Here is a 12,144-nt window from a genome sequence, read left to right on the forward strand (position 1 = left end):
TGTTTTGTCAATGAAGAAATCAGAATAACTGCACCATTTTAATATTAAATGTTATCAACTTCTGTAATAGTTCTGATAGTGTTTCTGCTGAATCAGAAATACACATACATGGCATATGCTAAGTAGGACAAAACCAGATGATGTTGTGACACCCGAAGTTCTTCCTTGCAATTCAGGCAGTAGCCTTGAGATAGGTTAGATGAGCCACAGCATTCACTTGTATTCTTTCTAATAACCTTTTTAGGAAGATGATCCTGTATTGATTTCTTTGGGTTTTGTTTTGGTTTTGTTTTTTTCCCTCTTTATGTTTTAGCACAATGCAAAGACTGTTACAATTTCTGATCGCACTTGAGCTATGTATTTTGGGTGACTTGATTGGAATGCAATAGGCCTGGAGTCCAACTGTCTGAGCTTTTACAAAACCGCTTTCCCACTTGAACTTTTAACATGGGGTGGGATATTCTAATAGTAAAGCTTCCGAGTGGGAAGACTGTAAACAGAGTAAATTCTAAATGATGACTTAGGTTTGCATTGTTAAAAATGCAGAAAATCTTTATCCACTATTACAACAGAAAAAGGTACCTTAAGGCATTGAAAGAGTGTAAGGATGAACTTAAAATTCACAGCATGCTTGTATCTTCTCTGTCAATTTCATGTTTATTTTTCAGGAGCAAGAAATTAAGTGTTTGTCTGTCAAAGTTTAAACTAGTTGTTCTTTAGTTTGAAGGTTTGTTTTTTTTTCTAGTAGCTTCTAAAGATCAAACTTCTCGGACTGATTTTTTGAAAGAATTGACTGTGCTATGAATGTCTCTTATGTGTATATTATGGCCTGATTTGTAGACTGCATGAAACCAGGTGGGTTATTCTTGTGATGAGATTGAAATTAATTTGAGTACACTCCCTGTGAACGATGTTGTGGTGGAAGCTGCCTTTCCTTCTATTTCAGTATGTCTTGTGTAGAGTTTTAGAGTTGCTTGAATGGTCAAAAGTACCTTTCTCCCATGTTTTGAACTGAGGCTTTTGCAAATTGTGTTTGACTGTCTAATGCATAAGAAGGAATTTATTTACCTGACCAAGAAAAAGAAATAACAGAATCTGTAAGAAGAATAATTTTTGCTGACTTAAATGACCAGTGCCTAAACTGGCTAAAATAATTTCTGTTGGGTACAGAGCAGTAATGGAAATGCAACAATAGTTGCATTGTTTAAAGTAAAGGGCACCTCAGCTGATAAAATCAACTCTAGCCAATCTCTTGAGTGATTCCCTTTGGGTTGTTAGCTTTACCTTAGAGGAACCACTGCACTCCTGCTAGAGGAGGACTGGAACTGGAAATGTGTCCTTTTCTGGACTTGCACATTTATGACTGCTTGGAAGCACAAGCTACTGCTCTGTAGACCACAAGAAAGTACTCTAAATTTGGTATCAAGCTGCTACCCTTAAAATATTGGCCATACTTCATGGTATACTCTCTTTCTCTATCCCAGTGTTTTCCTATATTCTCCTTCAGGCAGAAGGAAATAGTAAAACTGTTTTTGTTGGATTTGATTGCTGTTCAACTGGTTAACCAGTATGTTCCTTAAATTTAAATCAATAAGGAGACAAGACATCAAATCTGCATAAATGTGGAACTCTACCTGTATGTCAAGTTTGTCTTAAGAAGTTGAAATCGAGGTTAGAGCTTCACAGAGAAAAGGCATTTCCATATCATGACTTGAAGTTACACAATAGCTATTTAAATATTAAGGGACAAAATGTCTGCATGTGCTTGTTGTTCTAAAAAGTGGTGTATAATGTAGTTCTTAAGCAGAAGTATCAAGGTTATTCTATTTATGCAGAAATTCAAGAACCAGAAACTTTGGTAAATACTAGCAATTGAGTGTCCAGTTTCTTTTCTAAATTTCAACCTCTTTCTTGGAAGAGTTTGAAAAAGAGGTTTTGGAAATGCTACTGTGATGCTGTTTCCTTTGAAGTCAGTTATTATTGCTGTTTGTAATCATTAAGAGGTACCTAATTTTGTCTTTTATAACTGAAAGCTATTATTAATTATATGCTACATATATGGCTTGTGCAGCTGCAACACAGATTCTGTGTCATCTTTTTTTTCTGGTTCATGCTCTGGGGAAATTGCCTCACAGAAAAGGTTTGCTCTTTGTAATGAAGATTTCCCACACTCAGTACTAGGAAACCATCAGTTTTGGCATAGTGTTTATGATACAGATCAAGCACTGCTATGAAATTGATTTGTAGATGTTATAGGGTAATTTCTGGTCTCAGATATATTTTTGAAGAGCAGTTACATTGGGGGGAAATACTAACACTCAATTTTCTTGTTTCACACATGCTTAGGAGATGGGATTCAGCTTTTATCCATGCAGTCAGGACTTTAAGCTGTAGTTTCATTTACAGTTTTAGCTAAGTACAGTAAGAAAAAGAATTGCCTTTCGGGATTTGGGGTTGTGTAGCTGGAGGGACAACTGTGGCAGTCAAAATTAGAGTGGTGCAAACTCCTGGGGAAATGGAGCTGCAGAAGAATCTCCATGTACACACTGTGGGATGATTTCAGGTCTCCACTGTTATGCTATTGGTGTGTCAGTTGTGTGGTATTATTGGAGACTGTGAGTAGAACTTGGCCATATGTATGTCAGTAAAAACAGCTATATGCAGAAGTGATGATTTAGAGGAGTTTTGAAAGGTGTACTCCTAAGGGCTCTGAATCTGTGATGTGAATGGCTCTGATGAATCTGTGGATGGCCGAGACTGAATGGCTATGCCTAACCACATATTGCTGCACCAAAAGAAAGGGACACTGACTTTTGTCTCGGGCTAGTTTTTCAGAAGCCTGTCATGCTCTGAGTGTCTGAGAATGTGTATTTAATGGCATATTTCTTCAAGACTGCATGAAACCAAATAGGTAATTTTATGATGAAACAAACTGTAATTTGAGCACACAGTACCTGTGAATTTTGTAATAGAAGTTGCCTTATAAGCCATCTTAGCATTTCTGCTTACAATTTCAGTGGTACGTGAGTGGTCAAAGGAAAGTATATTTCTCTGGTGTTTTGAGCTTAGGCTTTTGCAAATTGCATTTGAGTATCTGATGCTTAAGGAGCTATTTGTTCTTTGCCTGGTCAAGAAAAAGAAACCACAGAATCTGCATGATGCGCAATCTACCCTTGTGATGGGCTACAGTCAACAATTGCTTCATCTATCTCATTTTAATGTTCTGCCACAGGTCTTTTGATCTCCAAGCCCATAAAGTAGATGATGTGGGTTTTCCCATCTTCTGCTTTAAACTGATTTGTAGATTTGACTGTTAATTGAATGCTTTATTCTGGTTTTTAGGAATAATATTTAAGTGCTTCATCATTTTGTTTTTATTTGGAAGCACATACCTTAAAAAGGGAATAATGGATAAATATCCGAAGAAGGGAATAGTCATTAAAAACATATTTGAAAAGGAAAGAAACTGCAGAAAAGATTTACCAGTCAGTATATGACTAATAAAAGATGAGGGTAAAACTTTGTCAAACCTGCTTTTTCAGCTGTCTCTTTATGTGTATTTACAGAATATGCAGGGGTACAATTAACACCTTTTTCCATATTTCTTACTGTTTAAGCAGCAGTTGTGGGATTATTGTTATCTATTTATTTATTCCCTGTGTGGAGCTGAAACAAATCTCTAGCTATGAAAGATTAGATAAGAGGTAGTTTATTTTGCCATGCAGTTTGGGTTTGTTTTGCCATCTCTGCTAGTGGTTAGAACAAGATGTATCTCTTTGGTTTGTATCAGAATTTACATGAATTAAGTGCTTATATGAATCTGCGTCACAGCACCTTAAATAACATCACTGATAAGACAGTAGTATGTGAAAGTATGCTTAATATCTGGGGCTAGTTCAGAGGATTGCTGTCTCATTGATAACTTTATGGGAGATGAAGCTAAGTCTTGCACTAAGGAATGGCCAGCTCAGCTAACAGGTCAAGCTAACCTGTTAGGCCTTTCTACCTTGGCTGCTTGCAGTATTTAAGTCATACTATTGAAAGGGCTTGATTGGTGATTTCCAAATATGTTGCTGGCAGTAGGTGACAGCCCTTCTGAAAAAATCACAGAAAAGGGCGATGTGAGCTGTTAGTTAAACTGAGAATGCTCTTGCGTGCTCAAGACAGCAGTCAGAGCAACCTCCAAGCACCTCCTGCTCCGTGTTAAGAGCTGGAACAGCCAAAGGCCTCGAGATAGAGTTGAGCAGCTATGGACATCAGCTCTGAAGTTACAAATGACCTTGATCAGTCACCCAGTGAGAACAGGACCTTGCAAAGCCAGACTGATTCCCTCCAGTAAAATGTGAATGATGTGGTATGAATACCAGTGCTGGCAAAACAAGAATGATGGGTCTTCTGGAAGAAAACCAAGCAGCAAAGTGGGCAGTGTGGCCAGCTGCTTCTGCCTGGCAGGTTTTAATATATTGGACAGTATGTACTTTGGGGAAACTTTAAAAGCAATATAGCTCTTACAGGCAGCCCTAGGTCAGTGGAAGGCGTTATTGGAAGACAAAGAGATGTTCACGGGTATATTTTATAGAATCACAGAATGGTTTGGGTTGGAAGGAACCTTAAAGCTCCTCCAGTTCCAAGCCACTGCTGTGGGCAGGGACACCTTCCACTAGAGCAGGTTGCTCAAAATCCTGTCCAGCCTGGTATTTGATCTTGTTCACCAAAGGTGGGCCTTAATTGTTTAAGTTAACCAACACAGTAAGTACAGAAGTATTTCATGTGAGGTCCTAGTTGCTTTCATCTTTCAGTTTGTCACAGTGCTGGAAAACATCCCGAGGAAAGACCAGTGTAAAAGAGCCCAGTAGGTATCTATCTGACATGAAGGAGGAAGCTGTGAGCCTACTGTAGATAATGCCCTGAGCTCTGGTAGAGGGTGTCCAAGGGAAAAAGAGGTTAGTGACCAAAACAGACCAGAATGGCTGGGATTTTAAAGTGCATAAAGTCAAAGCTTGTGATGGAGCATAGTGAGCAGCTTGAGCATGGGAGTGAGAGCCTGGAGGGCAAATAGTGGCTGTTGTTTAAACAAAAGACTTGGTGATTTTGTCTCTGCTCTAGGCAAGCTTGATTTGAGGTGGGATTGCCTTTGAAGGTTCACTTTGGTGTATCACAATTTTATTGATACAGAAAGCTTTACTATGAGTTCTAATGTAACACCAGTCCTGTGCCACCAGCTGTTGTGTCTTGGATATCACTTTGTTCTATGCTGTTGGCAATGTGCATCCCTTTGCTTGTCTGACACTCCTTTTTGTTGCCTGGATATCTTTACCTTTTGCTGCTTGCATAGAGTTAAATGATTCTGCCTGTCCAGTGCTTTAATTGTACATTTCTGGAGAAAGCATCAGCTAGCAGCAGTTCTCTGACCTTTAGAGAGCACTCTATAGTGTCACATGTGAGAGAATACAAAATTTGTAGTAAAGCATGATTGTTTTCCCTGTTCTTCATCCTCTATTTTTCTGTTGTATTTAAATAGAGAGCTTTTTAGGATACTACTCATAACTTTAGTGTGCTTGTGAGCTGCTCTGGATAGCAAAGCTGATCTGCTGTCTAGTGAGAGGTGATTTCAGTAGTGTGGTGAAGGGGAGATTGCACAGCCAGCAATCAGGTGTCTCTGTTGAGGAAGAGAAATGTGCAACAAGCTTGTGTGGTTTGTGTTTGGTAATAAAAATCAGGGGAACTGAATAAAAGTTTAATTCTATTTCATCAGTATTTTCCTTTAAAACACCTTGTCCTTACAATGCCTATCACTACATAAATAACAGTAAATAAATACTGTTCATGCCAGTGAAAACCTGCAAGGCACTATGCTTTTTAGACATGGCAATATTTACAGTCTAACTAGGATGTTTGCCCTGTCAGCCATAAATATATGGATTTAATTCTAAACTGCTGCCTCCTTTGGTGACAATGACCCAATGTTGCATTTTGTTCCTGATAAATAATTCAGCCTTGTTTTGAGTGTGTGTGTCTTCTCTTTTTGCTGATGTTCTTTTGGGTCTCTTGGACATAATTTTCCCTTTTCCCCAAATTTATCCCTACTTACTTGCTTTAGCACACTACTAAGCAAGTCTATTTCTGAGTCTGGTTTTTAATAACTTTTGATTTGTAAAGTTGACAGGTTGAAGGTCCTAATTGATTCTGGTGTCAATGGAAATTAGATACATAAATATCTCCATGGAACCGAGCCATAATGCCAACAGAACTGTTTCATCTATAAAGACAATAGTCCTCTTCAAAAGAGGACTGGATAATAACTGAAATTGCATCATTAAAAAAAAACTGTCACCAAAATCATTAGTATAACCTTGTTTTGATCTTAAAATTCTAGTTGGAAGGAATTTCCAAATGTTTAAGATAAGCATAATAAACTGTGGTGAATATTCCTATGTTTCTTCGTAGAGAAAAATGTGCTTTTATGAACATACTGCAGTTCTTTGCCAGACTTGATACAAAACTACAAATGCACAATTCTATCAGTAATACTGGTGTAAAGAGGAGAGCTTTATCACCAACTGTTAGACCAGAAGAGAAGAATGTGTAGTGCTTTTAGTAATGGCAAGCTGACTGTGGTGTACCAACAAGTTATGTTCCAGGACTAGCGGTGGTTGGTGTGTGTAACAATCTGGAAGGGGAAGCAAAACTGGGAGGTTATTTTTTTAATGTGACAAATTTACTAACTGTGTTGTCTTCATACAGTGAGCTTATATCCATGTTATTATACACCTGAGAATCTAGAGTGTAAAGAAAAAAAAAGGTGATAAACTTTGTACTGGCAAAATGATGGCACATGTTAACCAGTAGCAGTCTGCAAATTTGCTTTATTTAAAAATACTTAGGCTCATAAGTGGGAAGTTCATGGTAGGTGATGTAACCTTAGAGGAATTACCTGTAACTATAGAATAATTAAGTTTGAAGAAGATTTTTAGTGCTCTCTGATACTAAATGTGCAGAATCTGGGCCAGAATTACTAAGATCTAAGTTAACTCGTTGCTTTTACTGTAGATGTAGTGTGCTTTCACAGAGGTAACTTCCTTCTCTAACAGACGTATTTCCTCACTTCATTTTTTAGTGATGTTAAGTTCTATGAGGATGGCATATATGTCTTCTTTTTCTAAATGAGTGCTGCAATAAACACAGGACTATGTTTTGACTGTTCTTCTAAAAAATTATCCCAATATATAATACTGTTTTCAGGCTGTAAGATGAAAAGCATGAGTAACATATAATCCTAAAATGGCATGCATGCAGATAATTCATAAATCAATGAATTGCTAAGTTCAGACAACCACTTCTAAAAATAGTGTTGGTGTGCATAGTGTATTTCAGCATAAAGTCAGCATGCTGGCAGCAATGGGTATGGGATGTAAAACAGAACCTCAACCTGCAGTCAGCCATGTAGAACTGCTTAAAGGCATGTATGTTTTCTCCTTAAGGAACTAGAATTGGGTTTTGTTTTTCTTTGGTTTTGTTGTTTGTTTTGTTTGGGTTTGTTTGTTTGATTTGGGGTTTTTTTGGTTTTTTGTGTGTGTGTGTGTGTTTTGGGTTTTTTTTTGTTTTCCTTATTTTCCCAAGAAACAAAGCAGATAGGTGCCAAGTTAAGTGATAATGTGGGATGGTAGGATGGACAAGGGATAACAGTGAGTCAGGAACAGCATATTTTTAGTGGAGGACAGGGGAAAGATTATTTCAAGCTTACCTTTTAGCATTCAGGAAGTTCTTGGCTATATTGGATCTCCTGGCTTTTGTTTCAGGTAAGGTAAACAGTAAATGACTACCTAATGATCTTCTCTTTGCAGGGGAAGTGATTGTGAATTTGACTTCCTCCAGTCTGTACTGTGATTCCTTAAACTGATTGCAAATATGATTCTGATTCACTTTGTTTATTGCCATTTTTTCTATGCCAAAATGTCTCAAACCTGTATATTTACAGTAAGTTGTCAGTATCTCCTGTCTGTAGCTTGTCTATTTAACTGTTGACTAACCTGTTTGTCTTTTGCAGACACATTTTCCTGTGTGTTGCCTCCTTTTTCCTTTGGCATTTTCTTTCAATCTCTCCGCTTTCTTTTCCTTAGGAGATCTGTTAGGAAATTCTGGGTGAGAGGTATTTTCAGTTTTTCTGGTAGCATTTTTTTGAGGTGCTTCCCTTGCTTATGTAGCAGTTGCTGTCATACCTGTAAATGATTTAAATTTAGATTATTATATTTTACCCACATTCACATACCTGGGCTGAAGTATTTACATTACAGGCAATGAAGGAAGGGACCTGAATAACTGGGAAGTGTCCCCTTTCTGTTTTCTGTAATAAGACAGTTTTAGGACACTAACTAGTGTGTGTTTGTATGTGTCTAGCTATTTCTAGAAGTTTTGTTGTTGCCTAGAATACTATGAAAACGTGTCTTTGTGTTGCTTGTTTAATGACTGTCAAGTTGCTTCACAATTTTTAGCATGGTTGCATCTTAGCACCAGGGAATACCAGGTGTATGTGTGAGTGTGGCCCTGTTGTGCATATTGAAATAATTGTATAGTACTGCCAACTGACATGTTGAAAATGTGAACAGTAAGTTAAAAGAATTAAGCACCTAAGTAGAAGGTGAGAAGACTCTCTAAAAGCTTTTGTCTTGTAGGTCTAAGTGATGATTTTTCTTTCTGTTTTAGGTTTTCTCAAATAATGATGAAGCCCTTATTAACAAAAAACTACCCAAAGAACTTCTGTTAAGGTAACTTTATAGTGTGTTAAGAGGTAAAAACATGAGGATCATGCATTGCTTAGGTATCTTACAGGCTATCAAGTGCTGTTTATTCTTTCTTAAATCTGTCTTGAAATAAATAGTAACATACCTGGTTTAATTCTTGGAATTGTTGAAATTGTTATCTTTTGGTTAGCCTTGATTTGTTTTAATGTGTTCAAATTATACTATACCATGGAAGATGTAATCTAACAGTGATCTTTTCCTTGCATGTCAGAAAAAGTGAAGCAAAATGTCCCAAAAGCTTTGGTGTACAGAGTAGTCAACTCTTCCATGCTACACAATGTTTTATCTGTCTGAAGAGCCTGTAATCCTTTCTGTAATGTAATTCACAGTCTTCATATCATGAATTTTGTTATAACAAGTTGTAAGTTCAACTTCAAAGCTTTCAAAAAGTCACTGCAGAAAAGTGCTGCCTGTTAGCATTACTCTAAGTTAGAACCAGCAGGAGAACTTTCCTGACTGTAGTAATTTGGTTAGTCATAAATTTCATCAGGTTGCCACTGTGAGTAGCTCACCTTTGCAGGAGTTAGCTACTACGACACCAAAATCAGTTAAGTTCAGCCCATGGTCGAGATGCTAAAGGATGTCTTTGAACTCTCATCTTTTTTAAGTTGATTTCGGGCAGTGTAAACTGCCATATATGATGATATGGCTTAACTGGCTGTGATCACATCACCAGCTTAGTGACGTCTTCTGTGGCTGCCTATAGGGTTTGCTACAGCCTCTCTTGGAGGGGAAGAAAAAAAAGAAAGTGTTCACTTGTAATGCTATAATTACAGACTTAAGTGATGGTGTTAACAAAAATGAGCTGATGATTTCTTAATACACTAAGATGTTTGGGTTACCTTGTATGTATGTCATTGCATCCAGTTTGAAGTGGAAGAATGTCTCAAATAATGGTAGTTTGCATTTTAGAATCATAGAATAGTTAGGGTTGGAAAGGACCTTAAGATCATCTAGTTCCAGCTGCCTGCCATGGGCAGGAACACCTCCCAATAAACCGTGTCACTCAGGACTCCATTCAGCCTGTCCTTGAATGCTGCCAGGGATGGAGCATTCACCCCAAGCTCTGCACTGCAGCCTCCCCTCTCATCAGTTCTGTCTGGTGCTGACATTGGCCAATGCTGGGGCACCCAGAGCAGAGATCCCAGGCTGGGCCCTGCTCCTGAGGCAAGTGCTCACCATCCTGCGTGCTTGCCCGTGTGTGAAGAAAGTGCTCTTAAAACATAACTTAGTGTTTGCACTATTGTGATGCTCTCTTGGTGGTATTGAAGAAGCAGTCTGTTGTTAAAGGAATTGATTTTAAAGTGTTTTTTTCAATTTTTCTTGAGAAACACACATTCGATATGGTGACAGTGCTGTAAGTTAGACTCATAGAACTGTTCATAAAGTATGATTAAAAGAAGCACAGAAATTCTATTAGCTTTGCTTTGTTGCAATCCATACCACACATGAACCACAAGGTAAAGTCAATTTAATATGCTGCCTCCTTGGCAAGGTATTGTAATATGCAAGTGTTGTGGGTTCAGCAATAGCAGTTATTTTTCTCCTTAGTAGCTGGTGCAGTGCTGTGTTTTCGACGTTAGTCTGAGAGTAATGCTGATAACACCGATGGTTTTAGTTATTGCTAAGTAATGTTTACTCCAATCAAGTACTTTTCAGTCTCATGATCTGCCAGTGAGGAGGGGCACGGGAAGCTGAGAGGAAGCAGAGACAGCACCCGTGACCCAAACTAGCCAAAGGGGTATTCCATACCACAGCATGTCATGCTCAGTATAGAAACTGGGGAGGAGTTACCTGGAAGGCCTAGATCACTGCTCAGGTCAGGCTGGGTATCGGTTGGAGGGTGGTGGGCGGTTATATTCTCTCCCCTTGTTATTTCCCATATCATTATTATTATTGGTGGTAGCAGTAGTGGTTTGTGTTACACCTTAGTTACTGGACTGTTCTTATCTCAACCTGTGGGATTTGCATTCTTTCCATTCTCTTCCCCATCTGGGAGCCGGGGGAGGAAGAAGTGGGGAGTGAGAAAATGGCTGTGTGGTTCTGAGTTAGTGGCTGTGCTTAAACCACGACAGCAAGCACTTCTTTCCTAGCAGTAGGACTCTCCATATGTTTATGGAAACGCCTGTGCTTTTCTGTGTTATGGGTGCTAAGAGTCCTGTTTATTTAATTCAACAGAATTTGTTGATGTGGTTTAGACAGTGAAAAGTATTGTGCTCTGAAATAGTAAAGACATCACTTTTGAAAGGATTTACTGATTCTGTAGTATGCTTCAGTTTTAATTGTAGGATAAAAAAATATCTGTGACACTAGGTATTAAATTTCTAAATTATTGTGCCTATACTAATGACAATCAACAAAATCAATGTGTTGAGGTTTATTGTGGGAATTCCAACATTTAACTTCTAGTTGTCAGTTTTCTGAATTGTGTATTCCAACACCAAATTTGGTAAGTTCTTTAAAATGTTAAATAGGGAGTAGCTTAATTGTTTCATTGAACTATATGTTTATTCCAACATATGTATTTTAAAGGACATTTTAAAGAACTCAGCAGGGGAAAAAACGTGCAAGAAATTGGGCAATGCCAGTGGCTTAGCTGTTAGCTCTTGAATACAAGGTAGTTTCTTGCAGAGCAACTTGGAGGATATATAGGCTTGCTTACCTTGGATTATACCAACTGAAGAAGTCATGCTGCTAAGGCACTGCCACTACACTAACTATTGTGCTGTGTCTAAGGAAACCCTTTGCATGGTTGAAGCACTTCCTGATGTTGGAACAACAAAATTAAATAGCCCAGACCAAGCATACATAGAAGTGATTTAGCCAGCCATCTAGTTCTTGTGTGTGTATGTCCTCTTTGCAGTTGTACAGTGATCTACCAAAGTAGATCAAAGCTGTAGACAGAATAGATGACTGAGAAATTTAATTGGGATAGTCAGTTTTCTTAGTAAAGACCATGATGATCTCATGCTGAATGCTGGGACTCGGGTGATGGTCTGCCCATAGCCAGAGAGGAATAAAGTCCACATTTTATAACACACAGTATTGACTTGGACTGTCAGGGTGAGGAAGAGGATGGGTGGGAGAGGTGCTCTGTAAAACTTTTGAAGTTATAGTGCTGCAGAGACAAACTCAGAAGGCCAAAGGCAGAGCATGTTGGAGAGTAGTATGGTGGGACATGGGGTCTGAGTTCTCATCCCTGCAGAGTGTAAATACCTGGGGAAATTTAGGGGCACAAACCTGGTTGTCTACAGGATTATCAGTGGGAAGTTTGTTTTATGCTTCTGCATATAAATGCTTTTGTAAGACAGAGACTGACAGTTTATGCTTGTGCTACAATATG

At 38.3% G+C, this 12,144-nt stretch overlaps 1 protein-coding gene across 4 annotated transcripts in view; it reads left to right on the forward strand.

Moving 5' to 3' along the window:
- The window catches only part of FBXL2 (F-box and leucine rich repeat protein 2), a 53,175-nt gene that overhangs the window by 11,615 nt on the left and 29,416 nt on the right, over positions 1-12,144 (forward strand). For all 4 annotated transcript variants that reach the window (XM_034062247.1, XM_034062237.1, XM_031044352.2 and 1 more), the window contains one exon: positions 8,704-8,765. In XM_034062247.1, coding sequence (XP_033918138.1) covers positions 8,704-8,765 — 62 coding nt within the window. The remainder of the gene's footprint in view (positions 1-8,703; positions 8,766-12,144) is intronic.

This window comes from Melopsittacus undulatus, chromosome 1 (assembly GCF_012275295.1).
Source record: "Melopsittacus undulatus isolate bMelUnd1 chromosome 1, bMelUnd1.mat.Z, whole genome shotgun sequence".
Classification (NCBI taxonomy): domain Eukaryota; kingdom Metazoa; phylum Chordata; class Aves; order Psittaciformes; family Psittaculidae; genus Melopsittacus; species Melopsittacus undulatus.